This window comes from Melanotaenia boesemani, chromosome 4 (assembly GCF_017639745.1).
Source record: "Melanotaenia boesemani isolate fMelBoe1 chromosome 4, fMelBoe1.pri, whole genome shotgun sequence".
Classification (NCBI taxonomy): Eukaryota; Metazoa; Chordata; class Actinopteri; order Atheriniformes; family Melanotaeniidae; genus Melanotaenia; species Melanotaenia boesemani.
In genome coordinates, this window is record NC_055685.1 from 29,546,020 (window position 1) to 29,564,657 (window position 18,638).

An 18,638-nucleotide genomic window follows, 5' to 3' on the forward strand; every position below is an offset into this window, starting at 1 on the left:
ACAGAGTACATTAATCCCCGTCACATTACATTAAATTATCTGACAATAGCAGTCAGAGCAGCTTTAATATTGGCTTCTTCACTGGGATGCATCAGGCCAAGTATCAAAGCATTCAAACACATTTAAAAAGAACCAGACCATCAGTTTTGAATGTGAACACATAAAATGAAGAAGGATTTAGACAGAAAAGTTTAAACCCAATATGTTGAAATCAGACCATCTTTGAAAGAGGAAGTTTCTAGTATTTTCCAACAGGCTACCTGGATGACATATACGGGGCTTTTTTTTGCAACAAGTCAAACTGCAAATAGAAATCCCTTTTTAATCAAGTAGCTGAATAATAAATAACAAAAGCGGACATGAAACTGTTTATTTGACACTGTTGTACAGTACATACCTTATCGTCAAGGTATCAAACAAGCAGTATGAAAATTTGTTCTTGCACATAAATGTCACTAAAATAAACATCACATTCACATTTGCAAGCCAGTTTTTGGCAGTTACTGTTCTTTGGAAGTTTATCCATGAATCAAGGAAGGGTTGGCGTATTTCAGAAACACTACAGCCATGATTCGGGAAGACTTTTGACCCATCCTTTCTCTACTCACTGCTGCATTTAATGCACAGTGAGTCTTTGCATAATCACAATTTAGGAAATGTTGGTCTCGCTTAGTGAAACCCAAGAGGTTGGTACTTAGAGGTGCAGGTGTCTGCATATCTAACAAATAAAATACAGGCTTTAAGGATGGAAGATCTGCTACATTATAAACATGAGTGGGTTTGATAACATTCATCTGTTGCTGACAGTGTGATTTACAGCAGAGGTGAAAGAGAATGAGGTGATTAACAGTGTCAATCTGGACTGTTGGCAGGTTAACTGATGTGTGGCCCTCAGATACATCTTCATTCTCTAAAAGCCGGCACAATTAATAACATGATAATATGCCAGTGTCTAATGTGCAGTATTGACAAGAATGAGTTCAGTCATGTCTCCTGGTTGATCAGGACTCTGTTGTGATCTGGACCGTGTGGTACAGCTACATTAGTTGAGGTATGAGGTTTGATGAAGCACCCCTCCTTCCTTCCCTCTCTCTTTAACATCAAAGAAAAAGGGAAAGAAAGAACAGCATGATCACACAAAGTATTTCTAGCAGTATGTAGAAACTCCTGCTGTACATTGATGGCTTGTACATGACATGACAACAAACCACTAAAGTGCATGTTTGAAGCATCTATTGTAAAAACTTTCTATGACAGGTCAGGAGGAAAAAAGAACAAGTAAAAAAAAAATCTTAAAAAGCTGGTGGATCCTTGTGTGAGCATAGCGTCCGGGGTGTGTGGGCTGCTGGAAAATGAGTGTTTTTGTCCAAAGTTCTCAACCAAGAGGGGTTGGTTAATAAAGTATCAGGTCATCGAGCAGTGCTGCCGGACACAGAGCTGCTGCCTGAGCTGGACCCGCTGGAACCCCTGTCTTCATAGATGGATATCTCAATCTGAAAACTGCAGTTAAGGACCAGTAATTTTTGATGGAGTGCAGTGAATTACACAGAAAACATAAATGCAAATGCAGAAAATGATGAAGGATACAACACGCATTCCCCTCTCTATGGGGTCCGTGATGAGCAGACCTCTTGGAGCGTAGATCTTCTCATTTTGCTCCTGAATGTACTTGCCGATCTTCTTCAACACCTGACACAAAGGGAGGACAAATTAAATTAAGAAAGTAGAAGGAATCCAAGTTATGCTTATATGTCCTGGATCTTCAAAATGCATGGAGCTGAAGATGAACAGTCTGACCTTCTCGTAACGCGTCTCCATGCAGAGGAAGATAAGATATGCTGTGGCACAGGCCAGACAGCCCTCCAGGTAAGACTGCCCTCCTATCTTTTCTGCCTCTGCATAGTAGTTATTCAGCGTCTTCACGGTGTCCTCAAACAGTGTCCGCTCAATCTGGAGACACAAAAGGACACAAAATCCCCACAAATAGGTAAATGAAAATCAGCAGAAGCAAGTCATAAATCAAGAGTACTGGCGATAGTATGGTTCTTACAAATGATCCTATTTAATATTACCTTCATTGATAGTAATACTGAGATTAATGCTGTTTTCTTATTTATCAAAGCTGGCTGAACAGAGTTGTGCACACTCAAACACACCCTTAGCTTCATAACACACATATTTGAACTATTTTTGCAATGAACACCTTTATGTTTGCGTAAGCTGTTTGCTCTAATAATTTATCTAAGTCCTGCATCATCGTTGTGATGCCAGAGTCAACATCTAAAAGACTAATTTAAAACAAGTCCATATATATATAGTTATATTTCTAGTGATCACGTTACATAATTTTATAGGCTGGGGACAAAACATGCCATAAAGCTTTAAATGAATGAATGAATGAAAAATACTTTATTAATCCCAAAGGGAAATTCAATATTGTAGTAGTAGTAATTTTTTTTTTTTTTTTTTTTTTTTTTTTTTTTTTTTTTTAGTAAAGTAAAACAATCACATTGTATAAAATGCTGTGCATACAGTATTAATTACAGTAGGACAGATGCTGCTGCAGACTCCTTGTGTAACATATCTAAACACTATAACTGTTTTATATCAAATCAGTTTTATAAAGCACTTAACATGCAGCAAGCAACACAAAGTGCTTTTCTCTATAGAGACATTTTTTGTATATTAAAATAAAACAAGCCTTCACACACAAAAGTATATAACAAAACAATTAAAAACACCCACCTCATTATAATCTCTTTCACACACAAACACACCCACACACATATACCGTACAAATAAAGTGTATGCGCACTTTCCCTACCCCACCCACCCCTACTCCATGAACTGCAGTCCCTCGTTACTGTCTCTTAACTTAATGTAGGTGTATAAATGTCAAAAGAATAAAAGCTCTTTTTTGACACTTGATATATTATCCAAAGGATTTTTGTAACAGCTTTAGTGGCATTTCAATAAAGATTTGTGGATTTGAAATGCTCTTTCACATTGTGGAAAATATTAAGTGTTGGATTTTGATTAGCCAAAGGTTGTTGCTAGGCACCAATAAGAGGCTGTGCTTGAAATAACTTTAGCTTGGAACATGAATACACTATATTACCAAAAGGCACTGGGACAGCTGTCTTTACTTGCACATGAAATTGAATCCCTTTTTTATTCTTTATGGTTTAATATGAAGTTAGCCCACCATTTACAGCTATAACAACTTCAGCTCTTCTAAAAAGGCTTTCCACAGGGTTTAGAAGTGTATTTGTGAGACTTTAAAGAGGTCAGGCACAGATGTTGGATGAAAAGGCCTGAAAGGTTCAGGTCAGAATGAATCATCATCAAGCAAATCAACTGGCTCATTCTGTAAACTGTGAAAATCAAACGTTGTTACATCTGTTTTCAGATAAAGGTTTTCCATTTGTGGTACCTCTCTAGAAGAGCAGTGTAAGCTTCTTCTAACTTCAGGTTCATGTCTAAAAGATTGGCTTGTGAACTTGAAAGAGTTGTGCTTATAGAGGTAGGATTAAAGGACATTTAAGAAAAGAATTGGGGCCCTCTTTGTCTGTCTCTGATCTTTGAAGGGGGCTGTTGCATTTGCACCCATCATCAAACACAACTCTTTCCTTATATTTATATTGACACTAGCTACAGTCATGTGTTTATATATTCATTGCTGGTGTTGTTTCTGTTCTTCTATGGGTGCTCCTGATGATTCTCTGCTTTGTTTTGTTACAGAGGCTATAAGATGTTTTCTGCTAAGTTTCTTTACAGGTATAGCAGCCGGCTGTCTGTTTTTATCTGTTTTGGTTGTACAGTTGTTGCTAAAGCTTTCTACCTTCTGTACCTTTGTCTAATTTTTTTCTCTTCACTCTTCCCTCTCTCTTCTGCTCACTCTCCACCTTCCCTTGTTCACCCTGTTAGGTCCAGCGTTAACATGTAATTCAGCAATAAAAGACCTATGTTCAAGTGTCAAGGGAAACATTGTTTCCACAAAGCTTTATTTTCTTTATATCCACTAAGCCCCCCCCTTGGAAAAGCACATTTTTCGACACAACACAGCAGACAGACCATTAGCATTTTAAGCTCACCCTGCTCTCAAGCTCAGAAGGAAACTTTGTCTGAAACTTGCACGCCGTCCCTTCACTGTAGTCTCTCTGGATGAATACTTTGTTGGCCAGAGATGCACTGTGCCTCAGCTCCTGCAGATTATGAAACTGAGGAGGACAAAACAGACAAGCAAATAGCACAGTAAGGTTTAAAACAGTATCTCTTTAATGAGTCCCCAGAGAGATCTCCATCCCTCTGTGAAGCTCTCTGGGCTCCTGTTCATTTGTAATGTGTACACACAGCAGCTGATTTGGAGGTGTAGGATGATGGAGTAGGAGCAGACAGAAGGTGATCAATCACCCTTTGGCTCAGTGTCTGCAATCATTTCTGCCTTGTTGACTGCTGGAGCCGAGCCCAGTACTGGATATAGTATCTTATCCACACATACTCACAGATGATTCCCCCCTCTTTTCTTCTGGTCTTACAGGGAGGAATGGCTTGCAGGAACGAACTAACATTTCACTGCAGCTCACAACAGATCGATGAAGGGAAACATGATGCGGTAGACTGACAGAGGCCGTCCACACATTGTAACTGACAGCCATGCGCTGTTGCTGTTCTTGACCATATCAAAGTGTACGCTAATTAAGTCATTTTCGTGCATCGACATGTAACAGACAAATGAGTACAGAGGTGAAGTAGCGGTGGGGGGTCTGGATGGCGTGGCTTCTGTCCATGGTACTGAACGGGTTTCCTCCGCGTGACTGTGTAACATCAGTGGTCATACGGTGGCCTGTCGGCGGATTAACGTTCAACAGACAAAAACAGATCTGCTTTCACCAAAACAGCTTAACATAGCAGGGATGAAAAGGGGGGGAGCTGGACGCTGATTTGCTGTTTCTGTCAAATTTCTGTTTCCATGACGCGCAGATGACTTTCAAAATCCTCCATTTATTGACTTATTTTCTCTCTTTTTTTCTTGTTAGAGTGAGAAAAATGAACAGCCCTGATGACATTGCTGTGATAATGTAGGACAGTCAGTCCATTTTCATCAGAGAGGCACACTGAACCTGTGTGGCACTAGCTCGATGCCCTCATTGACCGCATTTAATTGCACGCGCACCAGTTTTTTGTTTTTTTTTTGTTTTTTTCTTTCTTCTTCTTTAATTTTTTAAAATAAACTCTTATTGTACCGTTTATTCTGATACATGAAACCTGAGTGAGAAATATAAGGGTATAGGAGTGCTGGGCTTACCTCTGTCGCCATGTTGCCATCCGTGGCCGTGGGGAAGAGACGCTTCCTGGACTGAAATCGCTTTAGTGGGACAAGAAGAGGGAGGGGGTGGAGGGGTTGGATGAGCAGGAGGGGGCGGGGCTAATGACAGCACAGCTTTTCTAAAAGCTCAAAGTGAGTTTGGATTAATTCATTCATTGCAGTAAACATGTTAAACCAACACGGCAAACAGTGGTGTAGTGGTGTCTGAATAAAGAAATGTATATTTATAGGAAAAACCCTCTTTAAATGTCCTGATCATCATGTGGCCACTCATAAGAGGAGACACTTTAACATTTAACTGATCTGTAGCATGCAAGTGTGTTAACATACAATGTCAGAGGAAAGGGGGATTATTAATGCTTTAGAGGCACGTGTTGCTGCTGACCTGCAGAGGTTATTCACATCTGAAAAACATTCGTTGCTTTTTATGAAAAAAAGATGAAGAAACCTTTCTAGTTTATTGTATTCTTTGGGAACAATGTATTTTAAAAATCTAATAATAAAGTGGTCAATATAAAGGGGAGTAGTCCCTGGTGTGCCAAAAGAAGTGAACCACTTCAGTTCCCTGAGCAAGGCCCTTTGGTTGAGTCTGATCAGTGTCCTGCTTTGGATGAACTTGTTGGCTGGTGTGATAACTGTCTGGACATTGACACCAAAAGAACAAAACATAAGATCATTGATTTCCAACAACGCAATGAACACAAAGTAAGCGTGAAATCATCCTGGTTGTTGAGTCCTATAAAGATCTGGGTACTGTGTTTGCCTCTAAATAGAAATTATATGTGAACACAGAGTCTGTGGTAAAAAGAAGTCAACAGATAATTGTTTTATGAATTTTTCATTGTTCATTGTTCTTTGATGTCTTGGTTTTATGGGCTCTCTATTAAGGACGGGAACAGCCTGAAGAATATTGTAAGAATCTGTCCAGTTAATCAGAGTCAAACTGAGAGATCTGAATTCACTCGGAGTCTCAGGTTTAAAAAAAAATAAATAAATAAATAAGGAGGCAAACACTATCATCAAGAAACCCCATCAGATTATGGCTGATGAGTTTGTGATGATGGCTTCCAGTCGCTGCTACAGTCCTGGGAGTAAAACAAATAAGGCTTTTAATCCTCAAACCATTGGGATACTGACTTCCGACAAAATTCTTTTAATCATATTTTGTATATTATCATTTTTGTGATTCTTATTTTTTATGTTAAACATTTCTTGTTCCAGTCTTGTGTTCTTTTGTCTGTTTGGACTGTTGGTGCAGACATAGACTTGTTTCTTGTTCTAATGACTGATTTTTCATATGTAATGGGTATGAGCTACAAAACTGCCCTTTTAGAATCAATAAAGTTGACTTGAATCTTAAAGCAATGATAAAAAAAAAATCCACATTATAAGTTCAATGGGTAAGAAAAGGGGATGCAGAAAGGAATGGAAGACATACAGGAATGGTCCCAAAAAAGTGGCTAACATATGCTTTGTTGTTCCAACCGAATCCTTGTAGAGTTTGAGCCCTGCATGATGACGTTAACACTGTTGCTTTCCATCCCAAGAATTATAACTAAAGTAAGAAAACCCAAATTTAGCTGTTTTACTTCTATCTGGAACAAAAACCAGAACTCTGTGCCATACTTTAGTTCTGTTATATGGGGTCTTAAACTTTGTCACCATATTTTATAATTTTATCAAAGTTTTCTCTTTTAATCCATTTCCTTCAACATGTACACTCATGTTGATGACATATTCATTATATGTAAATCGTTGTGACTTCTCCTCATTTCTTTATGTAGTGCATTGGTTTGTGCAAAATGTACATTTTGGTGTTTGTAACGGAAAGTAAAACTCTGCACACCAGCTTTTTTTTTCTGGACTTTAGGAGGTAAAAACCATACCCTTACATCAGTAGAGAAAAGTGGATGTGGTGTACACTGAAGAGGTCATCAGTTCATCACAGGGCAAATAAAATGAGAACCATGCAAACCTACATCATGACTTTAGAATAAATAGTTAATCTGTTTGCTTTTTGGATTTAAGAAGGAAGCTAGAGAACCCTGTGAAACCTCACAGGGGTGCTGGGAGAACATGTCAGTTCTCCACAGAAAGGTTTGAGATAAGGACCTTCTTAGCTGTGTAATCTTTGTCAGTAATGACAACTTGAAGTAGAAATAAACACACCTTTAAATTTAGACAAAAAGCCATAGTGTACCTGAAGGACCATATCTGTACCTTTGAGTAGTTTTCTGAGAACTGACCTTGCGATTCAGAACTTAAATGCAGTAAATAATTGTAAAAACTAGTTAGAAGTGTGACAATATAAAATCCCATTACACTGCAGACGTTGAGGATGTGCTGCAGCCAGATGACAGCATGGAGACACATTCGATGGCATGTTTGAAACTTGACTGATATCCTTGAATGATCAACACTCTTTTTTGGGGGATCTAGAAAATCTGTCTTAATGCTATTAAAATGTCATATGCAATTTTAAAAAGATGAGGAATTTGAAAAGTAATTTCAGCTACAAGCCTGTTTTTGTAAAAAAAAAAAGTTAAAAAAAAAAAGATTTGTTCCTATTAGGAAATCTTGCCCTCCCATTACAGCATCCCCCAGTGGGGATGTAGGTGGGAGTAGGCTTGTTACAGAAATAAATGAAAAAGGACCTCTGTGGCAGTTTCAACACTTTTTAGTTGCTTAAAATTCTGATGGCATGAAAAAGAAAATACTTACCTCACTTTGAGTTATATGGTAACAGAGTTTATTTCAACAGTGGAGCATTTTTAACCTTTAAAATAGAGGGCCAATATATAGAGATTATCACTTTCTGAAGTTTTAAATTAAATATATTGGATACAGAACAATTAGAACAATTTACAGTAACAGATACATATAACAACAAAAGCAAAGCAAACAGTTACAATCATCTGTGTCTGAATCATGATTAAAACAACTTCGCCCCCAGGATGAACTTCCTAGGTTTCAATGCCTCAAATTGCTTCATCAAGTCAAGTCCTGCTTGCAAGAGAGTGAGGCTCTGGCGACAGTTTCAGCTGGTTTCTCAGTCCATTCGAACAACTTTAATCCAGTTGGAACATCATCCAGTTAGAGGGCTTCAGGGACTTTCAGACTTGTTGCCGGCGCTGTTATCTAATAAATTATTCACCACAAAGGAAAACATGATAAAAAGAAAGAATTACCAATCAGATCACAGAATTTTTTTGTCCCGCCCTCTAATAGACCATCAATGCCAGAAACAGATTTATTTCATGTGCTTTTTCACTTTTTACGCTGCATGTCATTTTTACTTGGCAAATTGTGCGAACACAGTCTGGGGGGCGGGGGAGAGAAAACCTCAAATCTTGTTAAGTCCTCCAGTAGCAGGATTGAATCTAAAAAACCTTTTGAAGTTATTAAAAATGGTCTTTGTGAGCAAACACATACGACTGATTACGACACTGCCGACAGCTGAAAGTCAAGGTGCATAAGGACAGTAAGCTTGTGCAAACATTGTTAGTTTGGCTGGCCAAAGACAGCTGCAAAACTTAAATCCAGTATCTTTTGGTGTGAACCTTCACCTACATATTCAGCAACCATCTAAAAGTTGATCAAATTTAGAGGAGCCTTAAATTTGTTCAACAGAGAATTCCTCGGTACAGTTTATCTGCTGCATAGGGCCTCTAACCAACACCACCGACTCAGTTTTGGCCTCCACCGTGCAGGATTTGTTCTGCTCTCTGCTCAGAACGGGGGAAGAAAGTAGGTCCTTTGATTGTTAAGTCTTTGTGTTCTGAATTAATCACAGACTCATAAGGTCCAGTCAATCGCTGACAGTTCAAGCAGGAAATATCTAACACATTACAGTAGAAATCCCATAAGCAACAAGGAAGGCAAAGGGGGGGACGCAGCTGGTAAAGGAAAGGGGTTCCTGGAGTTCCACATGGGTGATATCTTGACAGATGCACAGGTCTTTACTTGAAAACCGAGACGTGGAGGTCTGGGTCTCAGTGAAGGCCTCTGGAAATGAAACTAACATCCCATCTCACGGTAACTTGGCGAGGGAGGAATTGCAGACAGCGCACACAAACACGGTCTCTCTCTGCGCCTCTGGAGCTGAGGAGGAAACAACAACCAGAAGATGTTATGACAACTCTGAGAACAGACAAGTAATATGGTAAGAGACAGGATTATGTGATGCTGCTCTAATTCTATCTCATCAGCCTGTATAAACAAAAACTTACTATATTAAATTATTTTGTTTTATCTTCTCACCTGTTGCCCCCATGACAGATCTCAGCACCTTGAAGGAACAGCATCGGGAACAGAAGCTGTTGCCACAGTTACTGCAGTTCCTCTACAATGCAAAGAGAGGGGATTTTAACGCTGGTTTCAGTAAAAAATAAAATAAATAACTGAATAAAAGAAAATCTAAAACTAGATCAGATAATGAAGTTATGTCTAAATATATCCTAAATCAAGGCAATGAGTTTTCATTCTCACCCTCTTCTTCAGAACTGAGAAGACAGCATTGCAGCTGGAACAGTTGCCTTTGGACACAAGGAGATCCGGATAGAAAAGAGATGGAAAAATGTTGAGATTTGTTTTGTCATGTTGTAACCAGAGGGATGAAAATGCTGAATGGGTCAGAGCAGACTTACCTGTGGCAGCTGTGGGGTAGCGCTTGCGCAGCTTCTCCGTCAGTTTGGAAACTTTGCTGCGTATTGGTTCGTTGCGGCTCAGAAGACCATTTTCAGAGATGGTGTCATACTCTGGAGCTCCAAGAGGCCCATCGTCATCCTCCTTAGGGACAGGAAGAGGAAAGACAAACAAATTATGATTACATACAATTTAGAAAATCTTAGGAAGGTCTTAACAGTTTAAAACCCAAGAAGGAAACACATCCAAACCCTCTTATCAGTGCTGAACTGGGCGGACAATCAGAGAAACATGCAGTCTGTTGAACAGGAAAAAGGCCATAAACTATACAAAAAAAATACTTTAAACTCATTTACTTGCAGAACGATTAAAATTCTATTAAATAAATTTTGTTCTTAGCTCTTTTAAAACAAACACTGACCACAAAAGGGATTTGGTGAAGGTTTAAACTAACTAACCAAGACTGTCAGGTTAGTACAACCTATCAGCTAAAAGGTACAACTATAACTACATGTGGCAACACTAACATGGCACAAATGAACCAAAAGGTGAGAGGATAGCAGAGGAGATTAAATTAGTTCTCTTCAGAAAATAAACACTCCATCCTCATCAAATAAGACTTGAGGAGAGCAGGAGGATAACACATTTGTTCTGGCAACACACACAAGGAACCGTTTAGGTATTTATAGAGATATATGTAAAGGAAGGCAGATGAGAAGTTACTCTTATCAGTTCTTTACATATGAAGCTTCAGTCAGCAGATGATAAATTTAGCTTAACAAAAGGTAGAGAAGGGCTGCCCATCATCCAGCCAGGCTACAGCTACACTCATGTGAAAAAGGAAGTACATCCTCTTATAATTACATGGTGTTACACCATGAACAGCATGGTGCTGCAAATCACATGCATTTTATCACCTGATTTCATTTCAGCAGTTTGCTGGTCTGGAGCATTAGGGTGTTTGTTAACACAATGCCAAGGAGGAAAGACATCAGAAAAGATGTTATTGAAAGAAAAAAAGAAAAAAAAAGGCTGCTGCTTCTGAGTCTGGGAAGGGCTATAAAGGTATTAAAGGCCGTAACTTTACAATGAGAAAGATTATTCACAAGTGGAAAGCACTCAAGTCAATTGTCAATCTCCAGAGTTACATCTCAAACTCTAAAGGCCTCAGTTAGTAAGTTTAATGTACATGGCGGTACAGCTAGAAAAAGACTGAACAGGCATGGCTTGTTTGAAAGGGTCACGGGTAGAAAGCTTCTTCTCTCTAAAAATAAAGAACATGGCAGCATTGCTTAGGTTTGTAAAGTTGAATCTGAGAAAAAAAAGACTTCTTAAGCAATGTCCGATGGACAGAAGAGACCATAGTGGAGATGTTTGGTCATGTTTGGAGAAAACCAATCACAGCATATAAGTCAGGGGTGCCCATGTCCAGGCCTCAGGATCTACTATCCTGCAACTTTTAAATGCAACCCTACCGAACACACCTGAATCAAAGGAATGGCTCGTTACCAGGCGTCTGCAGAGCTAAATGACATGTGGATGAAGGAACTGAGCCATTTCATTCAGGCGCATTGGTGAAGGGTTGATATAAGTAAAAGCACCTGATGCCACCTATCAAGTGGAGGTATAGAGGGATGATGATATTTCCCCAGGTAAAGGACCTGAGTCACTGAGTAAACAATAAATCCCCAATAAAGTATTCCTGAATCACCTGTTATTACCCGTCTATTACCTGTCAGCTAAAGCTTTGATTGTATGATCCCAAACACAGCAGCAAATATGAAACAGAATGGTTGAAAAACATAATAATCAAGGTGTGGCAACGACCCAAAGTACAGACCTCAACCTGACTGAAAAGCTCTGGTAGAACCTCAAATTCAAAAAAAAAAGCCACAAACCTCAATGAGCGTAGGTCAAAACAACGCTGTGAGAGACTGATAACGTCACACAGAAAACAGTTACTTCAAGTTACTGCTTCTAAATGCGGTTCTACAAGCTACTGGATCATGGAGTGTACATTTTATAATAAAAATTATTTTTTGGTCTAGTTCTTGTTCAATGCATAAAAGTGTAATGTTGATCTAAGGTTGTTTTTGTTCCATTTTTAGACCTTGTCAGGACCAGAAGAGACTGAAAGAGGATGTACTTTCACATGACTGAACACTGAGCCTGTGGAATTCTCCAAACAAAATAAATAATAAATATGTGCTACTACGCACATGCTCTAATAAAAAAAAAAAGAAAGAAAGAAAAAGAACAGGCCTCTAGCCAAAATATCTTATAACATGCTTTCAATCAAAACACACTGATAATCCTTAATAAGAACACTTTACTAAAAAGAGGATTGAGGGAGGAAAAGCTGATTTCACTAATGTGAAATTGATGGACGACTGGATGGACTGATGAATGATCGATGAAGAGAATCTACTTACCAATAAGACCAAAGGTGTTTCCTTGTCAGGAAACAGAATAACACATGAGAATAATATCACACACAAGGACCAACACTCAGAATGACCACATAATATAACCATATATCACGAAGCAGAGCAACAACTACACCACAAAATATCCACATGCAAGCTTACAACACATCAAGTCCATGTGCTGCATACTGCAAGTCTGCTGCCTCAGCTTAGAAAAACTCACCTGCAGTGAAACTGAATTTTCCTGAGATAAGACGAAAGCAGGGTGAAAAAAAAAAAAGAAAGAAGGAAGTATTTCATCCTCTAACAATCGTTTAAATTTGCAATGCAGATGTACAGTAAATACAGATATAATTGGAAGTTCATCATGTACCAACACGTATTTCTATTATTAGCATCCTATGAGATTATTAGGGTGAAACAACTGTTGAAAAGGTGACTTCAGGAAATACAGCTGCTATGCAAGAGGTTTTAAATCTGGGACATGGACTCTGTTGCATCACACATTTTGCTGCTCCAGTTGCTTTCTGGTCTTTTAGCCTTTGCCTGCTGATTACACCCATTGAAAATGAATCGAGCTTCCATTAATTCATTTGATTGGTAAAGGATTACACATTCAGGGGAGAGAAAAAAAAAAAGAGGTAAAAATATGACAGAAAAGTGATCAAATTCTAGGGTTGCATTTACCTCAATTGCATCTTTAAATTCATCATCTGGCTCAGCTTCCTCAGCTTCCTCTATGCTGCCAGGAGAGAGGTCCTGTTATCAAACACACACAAATCAAACATCAATGGTCGGTCATAACCCAAAGAACTTGTGAAACCCTGTTGGTTCCAGAATCACCACCCTGGATAAACAGCAGTCATTTAATAAACTGAAAAACAAGATAATTTAAAATCATGTATTGAAAGCATTCAGTTGACCGACACAAAGTCAGACTAATCTCAACCCCTCATCCATCTGTTCGATGGAGGATCAAATCTCAATAAAATACGGTATGATGGATGAGAGGAAATGGTCCACGTGTGGATTTACATTCTAGTAAATACGTTGAGTTCACTTCATGGGATGAGCAGAGTAAGAAGCTTAAAGCTGTGGTTGGGCCTAATGTAAATCACAACAACTGCATAAATCTGTATGAAAGCTCACATTTCCTCTTCTCACCTCCAGACTCGTTGGTGTGGGGGTCCTGTCCAGCAAGTTGCTCTGTTCCTGTTCTTCACACATCCCCTCTGAGGACTGGCTCCGACCCATGTGGAACAGCTTTCTAAGGTCCATCAAAACTAGAACACAAGAACAGGACCATTTATTTTTTCTTTTGGGTTGGTGGGGCGGGCAGGGGGGGTTCTCAGCATTACTTTGAAAAATCATTTCGAAACTAAAGGAAACAACCTCTGCAGAAGTCTTTGTTCCACAAGAAGATGGCACTGTTGAGCCCAGCGAGCACCCAGCCCACAGGAGCAACATAGAGCAGACATGCCAGGGTTAGCATCCCACAATAGAACCTGGAAGTATTACATAACAAATGTTGTATTAAAACAGTGTAAGTGATCAGCCATGACATTGTTTACGTTTAAATATACTCAGTCTGAACATTTCTATTAATAAAGCAGAAGTCAATCACTTCTTTTCCAAAAATAATTCTTCAAAACTGACTTTTTATTCACAAACTTCTAAGAATCCAGTTATTGATGAAAAATGTGGCAGATACACATGATGTCTGTGTGTATCTGGATATACATGTTTCTGCAAACATACAAACCTTGATGACTTGGTGTGATTATCCCAGTATAGGACCTTATAAACAGCTTCTGCTGACTGACAAGCAGACGACAACATGTCGTCCAGGTGCTTCAACCTGGTGATGACAAAAAATACACACAACCACAAACATTTTAAGTACAAAGTAAGACGCACTTCCACCAGTACAGGAGCAAACACGGAGTTTGATGGGGAATTCCTTCAAATAAAAGATTTATATCTACAGAAAATCTAACATACATGCAGAAACACTCAAAGACAAGAGTGCACTCATGCAGGCGAACTCTCACTGCCCACACACAGAACATTAAAAGCTGAAACAGTAAGTCCATTAAGGGGAAAACTGATCCATGTGGCTCTGAAAGGCACCAACATATCTTTCGACCTCTTGATGAATTATCAGTCAGGAATCATCGTCAAATGAAATGAAAATAATCATTGGCTGCAAACCTGCAGCTTTTTTATCTTACAGGTCTTTGACTTCCAGCATGGCCTCCTGTTTGGAAATTTGGACTGTTAGCAGGTCTCGGCGGTGCACAGCATGATAGCGCCTCCTCTGGAGCTCAGCTTCAGAAGCTCTGCCCCCACACCTGTCCTGCAGGTAACCCAGGGCAGCAGGTGCTGACACTGCAACCACACTCACCGTGAACCAGCCAACTGATACCAGAAAGGAAAATAGGACAACCAGATAATGAATTATTAATTTTTTTCAGAAAACAACAGCCGGATCAATATTAATGTCTAATGGCTACACCTACCTTCAGTAACTGTGCAAAAGAAGATATTAAGGACTATACAGACAAGCAGAGAACACAGTGGCATCTTCCATCTAAGGGATTAAAAAAGAGCAAACAATGATAAACATGGCTTTCTTTGACTACAACCAATTATTAAAAATCAAATATAGTATAAAATGGTCACAAAAGTCACAAACACCCATACACACCCGAGCAGGTAGCGAACAAGCTCCAATGCATCTACAACTGGTTCTAGAAACAGAGCCATTTTCTTGTACGACACAACCATGTTGTAGAGGTCAAAGTTTGGTACACAGCGAGGGCTCCCCAACTCAGAGGCATCCGGAGACCCTGATGTCTCTTTAGAAAATGAGTGAACCAGCTCCCCCCGTTCCCCTGAACCCTGCGAGGGATCTTGGAAAGCTCCAGTAATTTGCATCGTCTTCCCTGGATAGAATGAAGAAAAGAAAGCAGACAGGATTCAAGAACTGAAGCAACTTTCCCATGACTGGCAAATGTCACAAACACACACACTCAGAAAATGCATTCTAGACCATTTCCTTCTGGTCAGAGAACAGCACTTAAAACCTTCAGCTGGAGAACACGATGTATAAAGTTCACTACTGTGCAAAAGTCTCAAACCTCCTTATTTGTTTAGAAATGACCTGGAAAACATGAAATAGGTGCAATGCATTAAATAAACAGAAATACGGTGCAGAAGACAAAAAGAGATTTTGTACTATCTTAACAGGCTTGAAAGTAAATATTTCTAAGAACACCCTATAAGTCAAGCTTTCATCTTTTTAAGTAGTCTTCAGGATTAGTTCTCCAGTTTCCAAAGGGATGTTCCATTCTCCATCAATATGATCCCACATTGTTTCAGTATTGTTGAGGTCCAGGCTCTGAGGAGGATCCATGACTTTATAAAATCTGCTGCCACTGATAATCGGTTCAGTTCTTGTGTCATACCACAGCCTTTTCTCCCTGTTTTTCTTCTTTAAGAAGGGCTTCTTGAAAGTGCAGATTAAAATGGTTTATTGCCAAGTTTTCCCAATATGTACAGACTTGAGTTGTGTCTCAAATTATGTACATAACGATTTGTAGGTCAGTGCAAAGTGGCTTAAAAAACAAGAAAACTTGCAAAATTACATTCTTTCATTATTGATTAGCTACAAAGACTGGAAAGGTGAAAATGTAGTGCTGACCAAAATTCAGAAAGCCGGGAGAATTTTCGCTCAAGGTAATTTTCATAAAAGTGCAAGAAAGCCTAACTCTTGTAATGCAAACAAATGAGGGGTAGTATAAGACTTCAGCACAGTGTGTTATATTGAGTCACCCTCAAAAAGATCATGTGTGAAGTATAGACACGATTATATGAACACATCAGTGGCTGATAAAACGCCTTAAAAGATATGAAACATCAAGCATCCTAAGATTAGCTTTACTTGCATAAGTTACTTTTAAAAAATACACACACACACACACACATCAGGTAAGTAAAGTTTCTGCCCTGTAAATATGCATCTTTACAACACATTAAGTATTAATCTGCCAATGGGCCATGCCATTAAAGGTCTGGAAAATAACGTTTTAGTGCTACTATCAAATATATCTTGATGTTATTTGCAAATAGGTTAATAAAAACAGTGCTAATACGAGCCCCTGCAGTCGAAATTAGTTGGAATATATCGGCAAGAATCTAAGTGCCATATTAGACATAAAAAACACTTTCATCATAAACTATTTCTATGAGGTGGGTTAATTTTAAACGTTGTAGTACTTTGCCACAATTGTAGCCAGTCTACTCTGTTTTCACATGCAAGTACTTCCAATTTTGGGTAATCCTCTTCATGCCTGAGTCCTGACATTACTGTAAAATATTACATTTAACGGACCGTGAACAGAAAGAGCACTCAGTATAAACAACATCTCCTATGACTGCTGCAAATCACCGCTGTAGCCTGAGATGTCAATCAATAGAATGAACTCTGACAGGAGAGCAAAGTACACCTGTACAACAACAACGACACTACAGCCTTGCTAAACCCATCTTACATTATCTGTTCGGCATGAAGGAGACAACTTACCGAGCCGAGTGAGTCCGACAACAGCAAACTTATGCAGCAGCAGAGGAGCTGAGAGAAGCTATGGCGAAACTAGCAAGTTTCACCGACATCGTGAGCATGGAGGAAGGAAGTGTTTCCAAATTCAACCAGCTCGGTTAACATGACCATAGCCTGCTTCCCTGTGTGTACAGTGAGCTGTCCAAACGGGGTGGTGAATGAAACCGTGTGCAGAGAAAGCCCGCGGGGGATATGCGGCTGTTTTGTTTGTGGAGCCAGCTATCTTTATTAGCACCGTTTTGTTCAGTGAATGTCCCTTCCGTGTCTAATCCAGGCCAAACAATTGATAGCAGGAAATGATAGAATATCCATAACAATGGATCACAGAAAACATCGATCGATGGCAGACTAGAGAGAGAGAGACAGATAGAGAGAGAGAGGTCCAAAAGTCATATTACAGTGACATATTAGTTTCTTAAATAAATGTGACAAACCGCTACCTTTGAGTGATATAAAAGCAAACCTTTTCAAATCTAGGAAGTACAGTATTAGAAGTGGAAGGTTTGTAATGAGTAAAACCACTGAAGTGGACACATCTGGCTGAGAGTATAAGGGGGAAAATAATTATTGGAAAACTGATTTTACAGGCACCAATTGAAATTTTTTTGTTCATTTACATATTTAAAAATAAGGTTTTTATATAACTTTTAAAGACTTACTTTTATTTATTCATTTATTTATTTGTTTGTTTGTTATTTTACAAATTATATATTTGAATTTAAAGGATTTCTTGTTAAATATACACTTGTTTTTAAATTGTCCACGTAACAGTTTCATAAAATTTTAAAAAAGAATACACTGCTGGCTGTAAGTAAAGAAACCAGCACATTCTAAGTACCATCAGCTAAGTCTATACCAACACTTAAAGGCAGAAGATCTAAAGTCAGTTTGTGACATTTTAAAGTAACTGTAAAGTATTAAAAACTGTGTAGTCAGTCTATTCCTCAGATATGATCTAGTACTTGTAGTCCACTGGAAAAACTAGAACTTTGTATTAACACAAACAAAAACAGATGCAAAGCCACAAAAAGGCGAGGGAAGATAAAAAAAAAAAACCGATACAGTGATGCTAAGAAAGAAGTATGATTGATGACCATCAGTTAGCACACAGTAGCTACTCAAATGGAAAAGCTATGATGTACTTTGTTCTACTGTTTCCTGATCCTTGAACATATTGTTTTGACTTCAGTGAGACGTCATCATTTAAAAACACACAGGAAGTGACTAGTTGGTTTAATCTCCTAATCCAACACGTCCAGTCAAGCAGCTACTGTGTTAGCAGAGAAGTTGGGTGGGTGTCCCTGAATGATGGGACTCAAGTATTAAAGCAACTATCTGAGTTTACATGCTGATATATTGTTAGTCACCCTCTACCAGGAACACATCATCTCCTTTAAGCCTATACTCGGCAGTGAACTTAACTGCTTCTTCTTTACGATTTGTGTTTCTTCCTAGATAAGATTATTTATTAATCAACATTTATGTTGAATATCCATTTTAACCCAGCCATGCTATTTTCTATAGTTTAGTTAGTTTAATAAAATTAATATGTGCATGATAAAAAGCACATAAAAGAAATGACAAGAAACCCAAACACTCTTCCAGTGACTTTATTTAT

General features: G+C 38.7%; 2 protein-coding genes across 4 annotated transcripts; both read right to left on the reverse strand.

Annotated features, from left to right (window-relative positions):
- Nucleotides 1-356: 356 nt before the first annotated feature.
- Nucleotides 357-5,379, reverse strand: golga7ba (golgin A7 family, member Ba). The gene is made up of 5 exons (XM_041984053.1): nucleotides 5,309-5,379; nucleotides 4,095-4,220; nucleotides 1,798-1,950; nucleotides 1,588-1,689; nucleotides 357-1,493 (listed from the first exon to the last, which is right to left on the reverse strand). The coding sequence occupies exons 1-5, from the start codon at nucleotides 5,318-5,320 to the stop codon at nucleotides 1,410-1,412; spliced, it is 477 nt and encodes a 158-aa protein (XP_041839987.1). The 5' UTR covers nucleotides 5,321-5,379; the 3' UTR covers nucleotides 357-1,409.
- A 2,676-nt stretch (nucleotides 5,380-8,055) lies between these two features.
- zfyve27 (zinc finger, FYVE domain containing 27) lies at nucleotides 8,056-17,309 on the reverse strand. Of its 3 annotated transcripts, XM_041982958.1 has the most exons (14): nucleotides 16,985-17,309; nucleotides 15,107-15,344; nucleotides 14,919-14,989; nucleotides 14,631-14,817; nucleotides 14,162-14,257; nucleotides 13,792-13,904; nucleotides 13,564-13,682; nucleotides 13,087-13,158; nucleotides 12,623-12,643; nucleotides 12,406-12,426; nucleotides 9,976-10,117; nucleotides 9,818-9,864; nucleotides 9,590-9,671; nucleotides 8,056-9,430 (listed from the first exon to the last, which is right to left on the reverse strand). In XM_041982958.1, the coding sequence occupies exons 2-14, from the start codon at nucleotides 15,334-15,336 to the stop codon at nucleotides 9,360-9,362; spliced, it is 1,272 nt and encodes a 423-aa protein (XP_041838892.1). In that variant the 5' UTR covers nucleotides 15,337-15,344; nucleotides 16,985-17,309; the 3' UTR covers nucleotides 8,056-9,359. The 3 variants fall into 3 exon arrangements, with proteins under 3 accessions (XP_041838892.1, XP_041838893.1, XP_041838894.1); XM_041982959.1 differs by lacking the exon at nucleotides 12,406-12,426; XM_041982960.1 differs by lacking the exons at nucleotides 12,406-12,426; nucleotides 12,623-12,643 and having other exon boundaries at nucleotides 16,985-17,304.
- Nucleotides 17,310-18,638: the final 1,329 nt, after the last annotated feature.

Bases quoted from the DNA above. Each gene is read 5' to 3' on its own strand.
- golga7ba (XM_041984053.1), bottom strand. The intron at 1,690-1,797 runs GTCAGACTGTTC...CCTTTGTGTCAG, and splicing joins TGGAGACGCGTTACGAGAAG to GTGTTGAAGAAGATCGGCAA. The intron at 1,494-1,587 runs GTATCCTTCATC...TGCAGTTTTCAG, and splicing joins TAGAGAGGGGAATGCGTGTT to ATTGAGATATCCATCTATGA.
- zfyve27 (XM_041982958.1), bottom strand. From the start codon at position 15,336: ATGCAAATTACTGGAGCTTTCCAAGATCCCTCGCAGGGTTCAGGGGAA. The intron at 13,683-13,791 runs GTTGTTTCCTTT...CTTGTGTTCTAG, and splicing joins GAACAAAGACTTCTGCAGAG to TTTTGATGGACCTTAGAAAG. The intron at 9,672-9,817 runs GTGAGAATGAAA...TTTGCATTGTAG, and splicing joins TCTCAGTTCTGAAGAAGAGG to AGGAACTGCAGTAACTGTGG.